Here is a 17727-nt window from a genome sequence, read left to right on the forward strand (position 1 = left end):
TCTGAAATTTAGTGGGAAAACAGAAAACAAACAAACAAACAAAAGAATAAATCACTTCCAGACTGCTTTGACTTGCAAAGCTGCTTATTCACTGCGCATTCCCAGGCCCTGGTGACAGGGATTGAATTCCCCTGTCGCCGCCTCTTGTACTCCAGAGCAGCTCCTGACATCTTGAAGTGATCAGCAGCTACGGAAGGCGCGTGTCATTGGAGGCCCGGCGTAAAGGGGAGAAGCAAAACATACTGAAGCTGCTGCAGGAAGGTTTGGCATCTCCTGCTGTGCCTAAGGATGCCTGCCTTCTGTGCAGCTCCAGCTTTTGAGTGTGTTCAACAGGCACCCACCATCACCCAAAGGCTAGGGAACAGGCATTTAGACCTCTCTTTCCTCTCTGGAATCACAGCACAAGCTGGTCATTCAGGGTCAGCCTTTGCCACACGGGTGCATTTATGTCTGGCTCCATTCCCTGTTGCTGCTGGCTTTGCAGTTTTTTGGGAACAAAGTGCTTGAAGGGGTCCTGGCCTTTATGGGCTGCAGAGTGGAAAAAGCCTTTTGTATCAGGATGGCAGCATGATCCCGCTACCATGGGGCAAGGGAGCTCGTTGCCCAAGGAGGCTGTGGATGCCCCATCCCTGGAGGCATTCAAGGCCAGGCTGGATGTGGCTCTGGGCAGCCTGGGCTGGTGGTTGGTGACCCTTCACACAGCAGGGGGGTGAAACCAGATGGTCATTGTGGTCCTTTTCAACCCAAACCGTTCTATGGTTCTATGATTCTGTGATTAAGATAGAGGAAAGAAGAAGAAGGAAAAAAGAAAAAAGAAAAAAGAAAAAAGAAAAAAGAAAAAAAAAAGAAAGAAAGAAAGAAAGAAAGAAAGAAAGAAAGAAAGAAAGAAAGAAAGAAAGAAAGAAAGAAAGAAAGAAAGAAAGAAAGAAAGAAAGAAAGAAAGAAAGAAAGAAAGAAAGAAAGAAAGAAAGAAAGAAAGAAAGAAAAAAACCCCACAGTGTGGATAAAGAGGATTTGAGTAGCTATTTATAATCCCTTAATTTGGGTCATTTTGCTATGGTGGCTGAGTTTCTGCTCAGAGCTGGTGTACATTAGTCCCAGTCTACCACCATCCTCAGTCTCTTCTTCAGCATTCGGCACAGCAAATGTAGCAAGTTCTCTCCTTCCCAAGGGAAGCCTGGCTATCAGGTCCTGACATCCCTGTCCAACTCCATGCATGGAGAAATTCACACATCTACTTATTCCTGAGAGCTTTGTGTCAGCAGTGGTTTTGCTTCCTCCTTTGTCTTTTCAATGGGAAACTCAACACTGAATTGCAAACAGGCTGTATACTACAGTCCCAAAGTATGTGACTTGGCCAGAGCCATAAGGTATTGCCTGCTCCCACTGTCCAGTGGCCAGGCATCATCCAAGATTTGGCAGGAAATATCTTCTAGCTTCCCCCCAAAAAATGATGTCAAGAGGACTGAAATGAGGCTATAATCTGTGGGGAACAGACCTTAGGAGAGAGAAACAAAGGCTGTCTGTCTTGTCAAGCACTAGCATCCCAAACCAGCCCAACCAGTTGTGCTTTCAGTTCTTCATGGCTCAGCACAGACCACACTGCAGGGAGCACCCACCTCTCCCAGACTGAAGGATGCAGAATGAGTGCCTGTAGCACTGCACAGGTAGCAGCACTTCCTGACTCACACTTTAATGGCTTTACAGTACAAAGGTTGTCCTACCCACCCACCCTTCAGACCTTGATGGTGAGGAATGGCCAGTGCCCGTGGAGTCCCATGTACGTACACACATGCGTGCTGAGTCCTGTTTGGGAGCACAAAGATCTCTATCATGGTAGATTTCTCCTGCCTTCACAAGAAGTTCTAACCTACTTCTGATAGCATCAGCAGCTCTACAGTATCCTCAGCTTTGTCTTAGCAGCATCTCAGCAAATGTTCTTGGTGCTGCCAGAGCTGTGGTGCCAGACTGGAGCCCAGAGCTGCTCCCTCACGCTATTTTCAGTTTTGCTTCAGAGCAGTGACACTGTTTCTTCACAAGACTTTCTGGAAGTTTTGGAGTCAGTGCAATAAGCACAGAGTATTTCATTTAGCAGAAATGGCACTGCATTCAGGCTGTGGGATCTTACCCGCTCCGATTTTTTCCCCTTCTCTATTTCTGTATTCCCATTTTCATTTCCATCTTGTTAAATCTCTTTATTTCTGCTTTCTGTTTGTGTGTGTTTTTCTTCCTGTTGTAGTCTCCTGTTCTTGTAAGTAGAAGACTCCTCCAGGGACGTGCTGTTAGCTCCAGGCAGATAGATGGCTTTCCTGTGTTAAATGTTACATCCTGGCCACAGGATACAGCTCTCAAATGATTCGCAGAGAAAAGTGAGCCCTTTGTGGTGCTACCAAAATACTTTTCTTCTTGTGCTGCATTCTTTGGACACGCTGTACATGCTACGTCTCTCACTTGGCCCATCCTGTCCCTTGGCTCAGCTGATTCCTCCTAGGCCAATTTCTCCTGTTCTGCAGATTATTTCACAAAAGCAGAGGGCCATCTCCCAAGGTTGGACGCTGGCTAAAACTTCCTTGCTTCTGAGCTCTGGGCATTCTTTCTTGCCCACAAAATTGCTGCTTTCATTGCACCGTCTTGTGCTCCCATTTGTCTTCACACATATGTTTGGCCCCTGGATCTGCAGATCCAGGGCATTACTTCTTTCTACCAGAAACTGCAATACATTTTGAATGCACGTTGCAGCTTGGTGAACTCTTACTTCTCCTAATTCTGGCTTTCCCCAGCAGGCTGCTTCTTATTTCTGAGAAAATAATAATGCCTTTAGTCATGGCTTGAAGCAAGGATTCCCCAGACCACATGCTAGAGACACAATTTCAAACACGTTTTCAAGGCTTCCACCGCTTCTGCCTCTTTTGAAGAAAAAGAAAGAAAAAGTGTTTTCTGATACACTACCTCGATAGGAATGGAGAAAGTATGCCTGTGGTGATATGGTGAGAGCTAGTAATTGTGATCTGCAGCAACACCCTGTTGTTTAGGTGAGCAATTATAAGGGTGAGAGGTGAAGAGGGGAACCCACAGTGCAATGTCCAAATGGCTGAAAATACCATGGGAGGAGCTGACTCCCTGCAGACACATCCACACAGCGCAGACAGTTGTGTGTGTGCTACAGCACCCACAAGATGGGCAGATGAACAGCACGGTGCTGACCTCATCAGTGAAGCTCGTTTTTACAGGAATAAAAATAATCTCATTGTCCTGCCAGATTTTAGCAGCTGAGCACATCCCAAAGCAGCATGTCTGCACGTTCTGCTGTGACACCACAACCAAGGGAGGACAGCAGACAATTGGGAGCCAAGCAGATGGTTACACATGGATGACACTCGATTCTAGAATGAAGTATATCAGTGCATCACTCTTTTGTCAAAATCTGTGCGGTCTTCTCAGAATACTCATTCTAAACACCCGCCACCTAGTGCTGATAGTCAGAAATGCAGCCCTGAGGGTTGCAGCACTCTCAACCCTCGTATGTATTGCAAGCCTGTGATGCTAAAGAGCCAGACAAAGGCTCTCTCTCTAAGGAGACAGACAAACCTCAGTGGGTTAGAAACTTTACAGGTGAACGAGTTCCACACCGAGCAAGCTGAAGCAAAAAAGATGCTCAACAGTCAGTGCAGAAGCTAACACAGAAAAACAAAACCAGAGGGGCCTGGCTATAAGGTGGATTTCATCGCACGCCTCAACAACTTGGAGAGCAGTTCCTTGGCTGTTCTCCCAGGCCAAGGGAAATGGAAGAGCTGTGAAATGCACCCTTACTAGAGAAAGGACTAAAAGCCCTATTGAGGGCAGAGAGGAAAACAGAAAAGCACTTGAAACAGTGTATATTGTGAGAAGTAAAAACTAACTTAGGCAGCCACAAGCATGTAGGCTGCAGGCATATTCATCCTTGGGGCTGGGACACAAATACCTCAGACTTCAGCCCACTTGTGAATGCTGGGTGTTCACAGACACCACACCATCCTTCCCAGCCTAGGAACCAAATAAAATCATAGAGCATCCTGAGTTGGAAGGGACCAACACGGATCAAGTCAAAATCTTGGCTCCACATAAGATGAAAGATGGGTTTATTACCCACTATGCAGCAAGCCAGTCTCACACACAGGCAAAAGACATTGGTTTATCACAAAGCTGCACAAATCTGGGTGCTAGGAGGTCTCCCACAAAGCTAGCACCCACAGGGATTTTCCATGATGCTTTTTAAACATATTCCTATCACTTGACCACTATTCCAGTACAGCCTCCAGCTCTATGACTGGTTACCCAATCTGCATATTACTACGTGACATCTTTACTGAATCTGAAGGATGCCCATATAAAGACTTGTACAAAGATTAATTCCCACTTGATCACAACAATTCCCCCATTTGAGACATACCTAACAGTGCAGTTTAGATTAGTCTCACTCTCTCTGAGGTTTTGTTCACTGACTTCAAGCAACACTTGGATATACACTGCAACACAACATATAAACAGAGGCTAAAATTACCAACTATGCACCTGTTAAAAAAATGTGAAATAGAGAACGAGTAAAATCAAAATTACAAAAGCAAAGAGTAATATTCCCAGAGTACAACTCAGTCCTAAATAAGCACCCAATCTATTCCGGGTGCAGTTCATGCATTTCTCTTGATTTTTAGCTTTAGGAAACTGCTTCTTCACCTCTCCACTTCTCACATGGACCTGCTTTTGTCCTGGTGTAATGAACTCAACCCCCTTTACTTTTACTGCAGTATCTGTTGTTAGGAGTATCAGACGAGTTTCTTTTCACTTCTCAGACATAGGTTTGGAGATACACTTGGTCCCATGGTTTGAGGGAAGGTATGGGCATGTCCAGGAGTTTCTAATTGCACATACCTGAGAAGGGAAAAAAAAGACCCTTGCCAAAGAAAAGACATATCCAGTAAGTATTTGACCACCATGCATCTGATCACTTTTTGCTGCCAAATTTATAGTATTACTGTTTTCTGTGTAACATTTCAAAAGGATTAGCTCCTTCCATCATGCCGCGGGCTATTTGAGCTCTTAGCAACGCCAACTCATTTCAAATGTGTTTCTTGACATAACTACTGAAATTGTCTTTTAAATATTTGATTCATTCTTTCTACCTGACCACTTGACTGTGGTCTCCACAGAGTATGTAAGTCCCGTATCATTTGCATGAAACTAGATACTCCTTGAATTATTTTTGTAATAAAATGAATTCCCCCAATGAGAGCCCTTCTGAATATCAAACCTTGGAATTATTTCTTAAAGTAAAAATAAAATTGACTACTTCCCTTGCTCTGTTGGTTTGGCATGGGAATGCCTCAAGCCACCCAGGAAAGGTGTCAACCAATATCAATAAGCATTTAAATCCACTGTAATTCAGAAAAGTCAATTTGCCGATATTTCCCAGGTATAAAACCTCTCCTGGAGGAGCTCTCCTCTAGATTTTAGGATAACTTTTAAGGCAGGTCACATTTATTTGAACAATATTTTGGCAACCAATAACAATGTTGCTTCCTACCACATATGCTTGCAGTGTTCCAATACAGTATCTAGTATATACACACTTGTAGATAAATGCTCTTGGATGCTCTTTCCGTTAATTCTTTAACTACTGGAGGGGTAATTACACACTGTTCATCAGGTGTTACCTGCTATCCTTCAGTAGTTTTGGTACAATTTAATAGCTCTCCAAACTTACCTTCTTTTCTTATAAACAGGAGTCTTAACATTTAAGATATCTATCTTCTTCCAAGGTTATAATTGCATATCCAGCTTTCTGTTCCCCTTTATGAACAAAACTGATTCCATCAGTGAATAGCTCCCAGACAGGACTTTCCAGAGGGCTAACACTTAGATCTGTCTGTCTGGAACTGTTCAGCTTCTTGCAAACAATCTCATCTTCCTCATTTATAGGCAGGAACAATGCAGGGTTTAAAACACCTGGCATTTTTTTAATGTCATGTCATCTTGCTTAAGCAGTACCATTCTACTGGGGGGCAGACAGTGATGTCCCTTTTGTTCCAAAAGAGCTATGACAACTCGTGGTACATAAATGGCAACTCTCTGCCCTAGTAGTAAAGTAATTGTCCATTTCTTACCTTGCCATTGTTCCATTCTTTATCCAGTACATTACCAAACGCTGTAGGTCTGTTCTTGAGTCCTTGGGAAGCACCATCCAACATTGCTGGGTCTTTGTCTCTGTTATTGGGCTTTCCCATGCAAAAGCAAACAATTTCTGGCTTTGCTCTTCCAAGGAAAAATAAAAGAAAGCACCTTCCAGATCTAGAACTGTCAAGTGAACACTAGAATCAAATCTAGTTGTCAACAAAATGTAGAGGTTCCAAACTGCAGGATGCACATTGGTAACTACTCAATTAGCAGCTCTCAAATCTTGCATTGATTTCTAATCTTGAGAACGTGGCTTGTTATCAATATTAAATACAGGCTGGCATTCTTGTAATAGTCCTTACTTTAGGAAATTCTCAATTACAGGTTTTAGCCCAGTACAGGCCTCCAGCTTCCTAGGATATTCTTTTTGTCTTATCAGTTCAACTCCTGGTATAAATCCTACTTTTACTGGCTCAGCAGACTTGACTCTCCTTGGCTTTTCTGTTGCCCATACAAAAGGAACGACTGCATGAATTTCAGATGGAATTTCAGTTACTTGTTTTTCTTCTCTCAAGCATTCCTGTAACAAATGGATTGGTGCCTGCCAGGATTATCTTGCAGGATATGTATCTAATACTTGTTCTAATCAAAGTTTAGATCCGAGCTCCCAGTTTGTTCAACAAATCCCATCCCATAAGTAAAGGGCATTCTAGCACATACAGGCACTCATTTGTTAGATTTCCAGTTTCACATCTAATCCTGTGGCTCCCAACTAAGTGATATACAATACCTAAGGGACCATTACAATAATTTATAGTGGGGTAAGTAGTTCTGGCATCTACTAAATAGTTAATAGCTTCATTCCCTGGCCTTAATGGAACCTGTGGTCAGCTGTAGAACTTCACGTTCATCCTCAGCTGCCATCATTCAGGATCTTCTACTTTTATCATCAATACATCAGCTTCTGGAAGCGTATTAGTTCTGTTACTTCGCTTACAGCAATAACACCACACACACACACACACACACACACACACAAATTAAACCCTATGTTCTAGACTTGTAAATGTAGACTATATTTTTTTCCTTTATATCCTTTTTTTTTTTTTTTTTTTTTTTTTTTCCTGCAAAATAGGACAAGAGGCAACGGCTTCAAGTTGCACCAGGGGAGATTTTGGTTGGGTAATAGAAAAAATTCCCGCATTGAAAGGGCTGTGAAGCGCTGAAACAGGAAAACAGTAGCGCGTCCATGGAGTTACTCAAAAGATATATACATTTGCTGCTGAGGAGCCCGGTTTACTGACAGACCAGCACCCCCTACAGAACTTCCCGCCCGCCGCCATGCTGCCTCCCGTCGGCCCCCGCGCGGCGCGGAGCAGGGCGGGAACAGCGACATGGCCGCGCCCTCATAAAGCGCCGCCACCGGCGCCCGCGCGTTTGGTCCCCGTGTGCGGCGGCGTCCCGAGCGGAGCGGGGCCCGAGCTGCGTGCCGGCTGTGTGCCCCAGAAATAATGAGGATATCGGGCCCCCATGTCGGACCACTCTGAAGAGAGGGCGACGATGATTGCGGCCGGCGACCTGCAGGAGTTCGTTCCCCGGGGCCGCGAGCACTGCCGCCGCCATCCCGGCGCTCACAACTTGCAGCCTCGGGAGCTGCAGCCCGCCTCCGAGCTCTGCTCGTCCGACGGGGCGGCCGGCCTGGTGGGCTCCCTCCGTGAGGTCACCATCCACGAACGGCAGCGGGTAGGGCCTGGCCGCAGCGGTGGGGGGGAGGGAAACCTGTGGTGAGATGTCAGGGTAACCTGTCTGTCATTTCCTGAGCCCGTTCACCACATCTCTTGTAGCTTCTCCTTACGAAGTCCTCTGTTTTTCTGGTTATTTTTCTTTGTTTTTCTTCTTTTTAATGAAGGAAAGCTGGCAGCTGAGGAAAGGTGTCAGTGATTTTGGCGAGGAAGTGGACTATGATGAAGAGCTGTACGTGGCCAGCAACATGGTCATCTGGAGCAAAGGGAGTAAGAGCGAAGCGTCGGCCGCCTATAAGGCGTTCAGTGTTGACAGCCCTGTGCTGCAGGTATGTGCTGATAGCACAGTGTGTTTGCTGGGCACTCCATGTGTGTTTGCAAACAGTGCCTTGAGGGTGGGAGTATGCTGGAGAATGTAGAAAGATGTGTTTGACAGTAGCATTAACTTGTTCTTGAGGCATAATCGTGCTCTGCTTGGTTTTAGGCCTTGTGGTGTGACTTCACTATTCAGCAGGAGAAATCTGACAAGGCTGATGGTAAGTTGTATTGCTGAGTTGTACAGGCCTCTAGAGATCATTAAGACCAGCCTCATGCTAAAACAGCTGCCCTGCAGCAGGTCCCACAGGAATACACCCAGACAGGTCTTGAACGTCTTCAGAGGAGACTCTATCACCTCTCTGGCACTATTGCAATGCCAGCTGAGTACTTTGAGCTCAGCCCTCTTGGCATGAGAATTTTAGTCAGTGAGAGGTATTGTTCTAAGGCTACCCCCTGCCTCTTAATTATACATTCTTTTGTGCAGAGAATAACTAAGAAAAGAGATAATCTTACTGCTCTTTCTTCTGCAGTTTCAGGTGGTAAAGAAATAGTACAGAAATGTGTCTGCATATTGCAGAGCTCGTGTGTAAATGTGCACAGTGTAGATGGAAAGGATTACATTGCTGCTTTACCCTTTCAGGTAAGTGTTTCCCCTTGCTTTCCGTCAGTGGGCTTGTTGTCTGGTACTGTGGTGGGCAGGTGTGCGTAAAGAGTGTGTGTTACTACTGTTGGTGACTGCTGAAACTATTCATTCTGGTGGGTGAACATGCTACAGTTGTGGAAGTGTGGCATTGATTATGGTGCAGTTCTGGAAGTAGTAACAGCTGGATTGTTAGATGTGGAAAAGTATGGGTATGCTAGCCTGGTAGTTTGATAACCTGTTCCCATCAACACAACCCTTCCCTTAAGAAAAAGTTTAGGCAGTTTGTTTTGCCACAGCACGACATTCAATCATGAGAAATTATCAATACAGTAAATTCTTAATATCTTTGTTATGACTGTATCCCTGATCTTTTAATAGGTTGCAAACATCTGGCCAACAAAATTTGGCTTGTTATTGGAGCGTAGTGGTTCTTCACATGAAGTACCTCCAAGTCCACCCAGGTATGTAGCAAGTGGCTTTTGATTGTTTTGCTGCGGACTGTTTACTGTTTTCATACAGATGTGTGAAAATTGAAGAGGAGTAATGAAAGAATGTGTGTTCATAACAGGGACAGCTGAAACTGGAACTCCTGGGAAGGGAGTCCTGATTTCCTCCAACATGATGTTGTCTTAACTGCGTGAGAGCATTTGATCCTGGGAACAGGATATGGCAGGCAGAGTGTTACTGACCAAATTTCATTGAGGCTTGTCCTGGAAGTTGTTTCCAGGCTATGGTGGTGGTCATGGAGATTCATTGGGAAATTGTCATTGAGGAGTTTTCTCTCAGCTGTAACATGCTTTGAATTTCTGGAGTATCCTGCCCCATGTTTGTAGATCCTGTGCTTTGTGGCTGGATATACAGATGAAAAGCAGGGTAAGGGGTTGGTTGGCATGCTGATAAGTAGTCTGAATATACACTTGTGCTCTTTGTTGTTTGTGTGCATTCCACACAATGTGATTGTCTAATACTCACTAGAGTTGAGGTTAGATACAGAGACATTGAAAATATTCAAGAAAAATCTGGAAAAATGTATTTCCATGAGCTGGCTGCAGTGGGTGTTCCACTTTAATTTTGGTACCAGGTTAAACATGAGCTCAGGCAAATAGCCTCTTCAGTGTGTTGGTGCTGTGCTCTCATCACGCTGTCCATAGGGACAGTGAAGTGTCTCCTTCCAGTGAAGGAAGGAGTTAAGCAGTGATTTGTTCCTTTGGAGCTGAACACTTGGTTGTCTCTCAGGTCTTCCAGTCTGCTATCCTCTGTTTTGCTTCTTGTGGCTGGCCTTGGCTAGCACCTGTGCTGGACCCCTTTGGGATTACTGTGGAATAAAACTGCACTGGTCCTGTATTTTTCTACTCTGTTACTTCACAAAACTCACTGTTAACCCTACACAACCTGGACTTTCATGAGAATTTCCCCTTTTGCCACTGCCACCAACCGATGGTTGGCACTGTTGCTACTGTGTGATGAGTACAGATTACCTGATGTCTGGCTGGTGGTGTGGAACCCAAACTCTTCAGCCGAGTCCAGATTAAGAGCCTTCTTCCCTTCTTGCTCCTTTTAGCTGCCCTGGAGCTCTGTTCATTGAGCCAGCCAAAGTTTGTCATGTGGCCACCAGGAGGGGTCATTCTCAAGTGCTATGTGAAAAATGCAAAACCCTGTTTGATGGACAAGCCACTGGCTGACTCTACTCAATTAGAAGAGCTTCTGTTAATGGAATACGTCTCTACTGTTAGGTTTCAGGCTTTCATTTGTTAAGGTCTGAGGAGTGTTTTGGGATTGCAGCATGAGCACCAACTGCAAGAGAGGGCAGTTAGGCTTATTAGCATTTGGTTTTTGAACATGCTTTGTTTGGTTTCTTTTTAGAGAACCTTTGCCTACTATGTTCAGCATGCTGCATCCCTTAGATGAGATAACACCTCTTGTCTGTAAGTCTGCAGGTAGGTTTAGGCCTTGACATCAAATGCTTAATGTATCACTCAAGCATTTTCTGTATTAAAAATATGCAATAATGGCTCTTTTAAGAAGTCAGAAGTGACTTGTTTTAGCTGCGTTATGAACAGGGAAACTGGTCAGGATAAAAGTCCAGGTTGCAGGGCAAAAAGGGTATGGAAAATTACTAATCCTTCATCTGATAACAGTACTGTAGAAATGATATTTTCACCTTAACTTAGGTTAACTACTTCTTTAACAGGTGTGTTTGGCTCTGCTAGAGTGCAGTATGTTGCCGATTATACCTTGAGGATTGTGTTTGTCAATGCTGAACCTTCCATTGTGATGACCTATGATACTGTACAGAGTTTACATACTGTCTGGGCTCTTCGTAGAGTAAAGCCAGAGGTACAAATTTATTACTATGTGTCATTATATGTTTTTTGTATGTGTTTAGGTGCCATTCTTGGGCATGTTTGTTAGAAATGCCTGATTATTTGTGACTTATTCCATTAATAGGTTGACTATTGGAGGAAAAAAAGTCATGCTTTTGCATATACAACAGTTGTGGAGGTCACTCAATAAACAATGGCCACGCAACATATAGTACTTATGATGTTCCTTCCATTGTACCAGAAAGTTTATACTCTGCTTCAACTGTTGTCCTCCATGAGAAAAATGGCAAACAACTTTCTGTCCCAAGAATTACAGGAATAGTGTCAGTGACTGGGAGGAAAAGCACTGTTGGATGGAATTATTGCTTAGACTAATGTACCTTTACGCCTTACCCATGTAGGCACTCACTCCTAACATCTAACTGATAACATGAGCTGTTTGAGCTTCTTAGCTGATACTGCCCATGTGTGATTAGTACGTAGAGAAGTCTCTTCTTTCTCAGGAGCAGAACACGGTACTGAAGTTCTCAGAGCAGCTGGGCACACCGCAGAATGTGGCTGCTAGCAGTTCTTTGACTGCTCAACTCAGGAGCCTTTCAAAAGGAGACTCACCCATGGCGTCACCCTTCCAAAACTACTCATCTATTCACAGCCAGAGTAGATCAGTGTCATCACCCAGCATGCAGTCCCGCTCACCATCCATCTCCAACATGGCTGCTTTAAGGTGGGTGCTGAACATAATGTGTAGACCTGATACCAAACAAATATGAGCTATAGGATAGGCAATACATGTGGCATTGCTGTATTTCTCTGCCCTTACAAATCTGTCCATCTAAGCTGCGCTGTGCCTTCTCTTTTACAGCATCTGAAAGCATTCTTGGAATGCTTTTCTGACATTGTGTTTGCTGTTGTCTCTGTAGCATGGAGGGAATGATGGGTGTGTGAGACAAAGAGGTTGTTCTGTTCTCATACAGCCAGTCTGTAGTGGAGTTGGGGACTGTCTCAAGGTCTTGTGAGTCTCAGAAGTGTTTTCAGTTAGAGAAAGCCATATTTAGAGAGCACAGGTTGGAGCACATTTTTACAGTCTGGACCACAGAACTTGTAATGTTAGTTTGCTTTTGAAATCTCATCTCCTAGATTTTGACAGAGACAACTGAAGGTAAACTGAAGAGTTGTTTTCATATGATGAAATGTATCAGGAAAGGAGGCTAGTATTGTACTAGCTGCTGTTTCAGGGTAGTTTTCTTTTGTTTTCAGTGTGCTTTAATAGGGGTTCTTATTTGGTTTTGTATGCTCCCTTTTCAGTAATGCTTAGTTTCTGCTTGCAGCCGTTCTCATTCACCTGCCCTGGGAGTACATTCATTCTCAGGAGTGCAGAGGTTCAACTCATCCAGCAGTATTCAGTCTCCAAGGAGGCACAGTATTACCCATTCTCCAGAGAGTGCTTGCAGTGATTCCTTTCTCGTAACAGAAACAGAACCAATTGTTCCTGAGCTGTGTATAGATCATCTGTGGACAGAAACTATCACAAAAATGAGGTGAAGTGCATGTTGGAATATGAGAGAAGTGTGGGATTGTCAGTGGGGTGAGAGAAAGAAAGTAAAACAGCTTATTTTAATGTGAGCCTTCTGCAAATAGTGATACTTTAAGAGAGGTGCATGAACTCACACTTCCCGTTTTTTTTTTGTTTTTTTTTTTAAGTGATGCTTGCTAAGCATCCAGCCCACTTGTAAAGGAAGCTAGGCACTTGGAATAGTTTTACCTGTTGTGTTACTCCTAGCTCTCCAAGGCAGGGAATGCTTTTGTGAGATCTCTCAAGCGAAGTAGATTCAAATACCATCACTAGTATTGGCATTTTTTCTTGTGTTTGTGCCCCTTTTAAAACTCTTAGTGGGAATATTTCTTGCCCCGTTGCCATGAGAAAGGTGCAGAATGCAACTTAAAACTTAAGACTGACTGGGAGAGCAAAGCCAAGTGTTACGTGCACTGCACACCAAAAAGTATGAATGCAAAGACCGGAGTGCTAGGAAATTAATTTCTCTTGTATGGGCTGAAACTGAGACTGGCACATTCTTAGCAACTTGAGAAACTACTAATTGAAGACCGGTGTCCCCATGGTTTGTTTTCTTTAATTAAAGTTTTTATAATAAACCCAACACTATGCTGCTCTTTGTGTCTTATTTAGAGAGAAGAATTCTCAGGCATCAAAAGTGTTTATTACCACTGACCTTTGTGGGCAGAAGTTCTTGTGCTTTTTAGTGGAATCCCAGCTCCAGCTTCGGTGAGCATTCCTAGTTTGGGGACAGGTTTAAAGAGATAAAAAGGGGGAGGGGAAGGGGACAAAGCACTCTAAAAATTTGTCTAGATCAAGTCTTTAACATATTTATTCCTTCTGTTGTGATGTGAGGTGTCAGTGCCTCTCATATGACTGGCTTTTAGTTGGAGTGGTGTAGATGATTTTGATTATTTAAATAAAATTGAAATTGCAAGAGTGTATTCACTGTACTTGGAGTGGTCTTTGTATTTATCCTTGTCTTTACCTGTCAGAATCACATTGGGGATTTCATTTAGACTAGAGGAATAGCAGTAAAATCATTAGTGGGGCAAAGCTAGCAAAGGAAGAAGGAAGGAACTAGGTATATTACAGTAAGACTAACTGCACCATGTATCACAACTTTTATTTTCTGTTTGTGTCTTTATAACAGTGGATAGGACAAGCCTTTTACATTTGCTGTTGTTTTCTCAAATCTCTAGGTGTGTTAAGTTTCAAGAGAGCAATGACAAGTCACAACTGATCTTTGGTTCTCTTACCAATATTCAGGCAAAGGATGCAGCTCCAGTGCAGGTGTGTAACTTTTTATAGATTTATTAGGTGCCAAGTGTCTTCCTCTGTTACTTAAGCTGAATATACTGTTTGATTCTTGCAGGGTGTTGATACATTGTTGGTTCTGGAAGGCAGTGGAAATCTAGTGCTTTATTCTGGAATTGTTCGTGTAAGTAGTAAGCTTTTGTGTCCCAAAACAAGTGTTTGACTCTGGTTGTGAACTAAGCTGTACAGAGGATGCATCCTACCTTACAAGATATCATTTGAAGCTACTGTAGACTTCTTCTCACTTGAGAAGGTGCCTATGCTCTCCTAATGAGTGTCATTTATATACAGTGCTGGAAGGGTGGCTCTTAAGAATGACTGGCACCTTGTGGTACAGTTGAATAATCTCTGGAGCTTGTTTTCTGCAACAGTAAAGTGCTAAACTAATACAGTGCTTGCAAATGAACAAAATATTAAAGATATAGGAAGTAAAAATTTTGTTTATTCAAAGTAAATATTTTTTGACCTGTATACAGCATATAAAAATCAACTGTTTGCTTTCCTATATATTGTTCAAAAAAGGTGGGGAAGGTTTTTATTCCTGGACTGCCTGCTCCATCCCTGACAATGTCCAACCAAATGCCTCGGCCAAGCACTCCTTTGGATAGCGTCAGCACTCCATCCAAGTCTTTGAATAAACATCTGGGGCCCCTAGAAGAGGTAAGCAGAAACAAAATCCTGCCTTGAAGAATCTTTAGGTTTAATAGCTTTGACATAATTGATCAAGTAACTGGAAACTTTTATCTGTAATGTTGTCTTCTGTTGTCTAAATTGCATACTCTTAGATTTATAGAAATAGTGATGGAAATGCTGCTTTATGTTGATATCTTCTACTTAGGAATGGCTATTAGTTAAAAATGAAGTCCTGCATGAGAGCTTCCCTGTGAACATCTTCAGCATGTGAAAATGAAGCTTTCAAACACTGACACATCTGTTTCTTAGTTACAAAGTAGATGAAGGCAGATGTGTGGATGGTCTTTCAAGAGGGGCTTCTAGTCCTTTCTCACTGCTTAGTAGTACAGGATTAAGACTTGAGTATGGCTGGAGGAGATCATGAATATTTTGCAAGAGAAAGCCTGTTACTTTAAACCTCATGTAACTATTGTGAAAGACTTGTTTTGGCTCTGTTTGTCTTATTTCTGTGGTTCATCAAGACCATTCTTTTTCCACCTTAGTTTTCATGCACAGCCTTCTTCTACGCAACCTCCATCCGTATTTTGATTGGATACTTTGATAGATCAGGTGAAGTGAAAATACAGTGAGGGCTGAGCTGGGTGTGATGCAAATCTTATAAACACATGCTGTAAATTGAAAAGGGAGATTTAAAAAACAGTTTATTTGTTTGACAGTTAAAGTTGGGCATCTTTCAATTGAATGATTTTTAACTTTTGAAGTGTCTTTGGGAGCCAGATCTTTTACTTTTCTCCCATGGAGTCCCTGAATACGGTGTTTAAAGTACATCTGTTATGTCCTGCCTTACCTTATGACTTTCATAGAACTTCAGAGATGGTTTTGTAAAGGCTTTCAAAATACTTACTAGTACACTTTAAAATGGTCTTTTTTAACTGTCTTTTGCTCAGATACTTGCTTTAACAATTCGAAGTAATCAATAATTTTTATCATTTTGCAGAGTATGCTTTTGTCACCAGTTCCAGAGCTAAGGGATTCTTCTAAACTCCACGATTCAACTTACGTTGAGGACTGCACTTTTCAGCAGCACGGGACTTTCATTCATGCTCTAAGAGATCCCGTCCACAACAGAGTAACTTTAGTAGGTGTTATTCTATAATTTGAGTCATGACTTTGTTAGTAATGGTCAAGCTTATTTTTCATAGAGTCATAGAATGGCCTGGGTTGAAAAGGACCTTAAAGATCTTCTAATTTCAACCCCTTCTATAATAAGACATTGCTGGCAGCTTCTGATCAGTAGTATAGTGTTTAACAAGCAGTGTGAATGCCACATTTTTCTATGTTGAATGTCCTAAAAGACATGGAAGTTTAATGATTCCTTCAAGGTCAAGATCTATTTAAAGTGTTTTACAGAGCAAGAATCTGAGGTTGCAAACTTTGAATGTGGCAAATAGCTAAGAGTTTGGAATATGCTTGATACATAAATGAGTTCTGAGTTGAAGGAGAAAGACCCCGTATCTACTTAAAGATGCATTTTGTGGTTCAACTCTTCCTTTTTTTTTCCTCCAGGAACTCAGCAGTAACACAATGGTTCGGATTACAATTCCTGAAATTGCCACTTCAGAGCTTGGTATGATTCAATCTCCCATGTGAAATGTGTTCCATGAGTTTTGAGGGTTCTGTGTCTTTTTTTAGTTTATACATAGCTTAGACTGTGTGAGCATTTGATATGAGGTATTTTGAGGTTTATTGGCTTACTCTGTACAGCTGTTACCATTGATTTAGGTGTGCTCTGCTTCTTTGAGTGCTTCATCTGATGCACTCTTGAAACTTCTTTGTTCTTTTGTTCTCTTTATGTTTTACTGTTCATGCTTGCTCAGGGCTGAGATGTCAGTTCAGACACAAGTTGTTTTCATTAATGAGCAAAAAAACTCCCCCTCCTCCCCCTGCTTTGTGTGGTGAATTAGAGAGACTGTGTTTAACCAAAACTGAAGGAACAAAAGGTTATGTGGTGTGGCTTTTATTGAAAGAGTTCCTGGAGAGTTAAAAGTTGGTCCAAGTACGGTAACAATTCGTAGCATTAATTGTATGAGTAGGATTGGAAGTAATGAAAAACAGGCTTAACTTTTTTTTTCCACTTTTGCAACAGTGAAAACATGTCTGCAAGGGGTCAAGGCTATCCTGCCCAAGGAGGTAGCTGTACAGATGCTTGTCAAGTGGTACAATGCTTATAATGCCCCTGGAGGACCAAGTTACCGCTTGGAATGGAATTTATTTGTAACTTGTCTCATGAATATGATGGGTTATAACACAGAGAAGCTGACCTGGACGCGTAATGTAAGCGAGTGTACATGTCTGTTTCCTTAGCTTGTGTTAATACTACTGATAAATCTTCAAGGTTTGAAATGGTTAGAGAGGTGCTGAAATAAAAAACAAAACAAACCCTTGTCCTAAAAACAAGATGCCTTTGAATTAATTCTGCGTTTCTAAATTTCAGGTGTACATTTTAGTCTGTTATGTGTATATCTTTGAGGTGCTTAACATATGAGATGAAAATAAATTAAGAATGTCTTACTCCAGTACTAAAAATTAAAGATTTTACTCTAGTAGTCCAAATTAAGTCTCTTTTAATTTAGAAACACAAAATGCAGTTCAGATTCTCAAGGTTTTCCTTGCAGTTTTCAAATTACAACACTTGAAGTCACGTCTTTCAATCTGAACTTACTTGGAGTTTTCTGTAAGTGAATTTCCTTCTAGCAAGTACACGTGTGGTCCTCGCAGAATGGGAGGAGTAGGGGGTGCAGGTGTATATATACTGATGAAATAAAAGCAATTTGTGTGTACCCACATTACTTGCATTTCCTCTGTCCTAGCCAATACCAAATGTCAGACAGTCAGACTTCAAGGTTTGTGCAGCATACACTAGACTAATCAGCTGTGTGTAGAAAACATCTTGTTGCAGTACATATTTTATGTAAGCAAAATACAATTAGGTAAAGGAACATCATGTAGTGTATGGTTTGAGTGGACATATTAGGACTGGTGAATTAC

General features: G+C 42.4%; 1 protein-coding gene across 2 annotated transcripts in view; it reads left to right on the forward strand.

The window, feature by feature from the left end:
- Positions 1 to 7538: 7538 nt before the first annotated feature.
- Positions 7539 to 17727, forward strand: part of ANAPC1 (anaphase promoting complex subunit 1) — a 33415-nt gene continuing 23226 nt past the window's right edge. Inside the window, exons 1-16 of one of the 2 annotated variants that reach the window (XM_072332180.1) lie at positions 7539 to 7893; positions 8060 to 8221; positions 8377 to 8428; positions 8741 to 8850; positions 9232 to 9314; positions 10717 to 10790; positions 11045 to 11190; positions 11681 to 11901; positions 12506 to 12715; positions 13363 to 13458; positions 13932 to 14022; positions 14105 to 14170; positions 14569 to 14706; positions 15677 to 15817; positions 16246 to 16306; positions 16826 to 17013. In XM_072332180.1, coding sequence (XP_072188281.1) covers positions 7681 to 7893; positions 8060 to 8221; positions 8377 to 8428; positions 8741 to 8850; positions 9232 to 9314; positions 10717 to 10790; positions 11045 to 11190; positions 11681 to 11901; positions 12506 to 12715; positions 13363 to 13458; positions 13932 to 14022; positions 14105 to 14170; positions 14569 to 14706; positions 15677 to 15817; positions 16246 to 16306; positions 16826 to 17013 — 2052 coding nt within the window. In that variant the 5' untranslated portion in view covers positions 7539 to 7680. Of the gene's footprint in view, positions 7894 to 8059; positions 8222 to 8374; positions 8429 to 8740; positions 8851 to 9231; positions 9315 to 10716; positions 10791 to 11044; positions 11191 to 11680; positions 11902 to 12505; positions 12716 to 13362; positions 13459 to 13931; positions 14023 to 14104; positions 14171 to 14568; positions 14707 to 15676; positions 15818 to 16245; positions 16307 to 16825; positions 17014 to 17727 lie in introns of those variants that run through there. The other variant, XM_072332181.1, reaches the window with a different exon arrangement.

This window comes from Excalfactoria chinensis, chromosome 3, assembly GCF_039878825.1.
Source record: "Excalfactoria chinensis isolate bCotChi1 chromosome 3, bCotChi1.hap2, whole genome shotgun sequence".
Classification (NCBI taxonomy): domain Eukaryota; kingdom Metazoa; phylum Chordata; class Aves; order Galliformes; family Phasianidae; genus Excalfactoria; species Excalfactoria chinensis.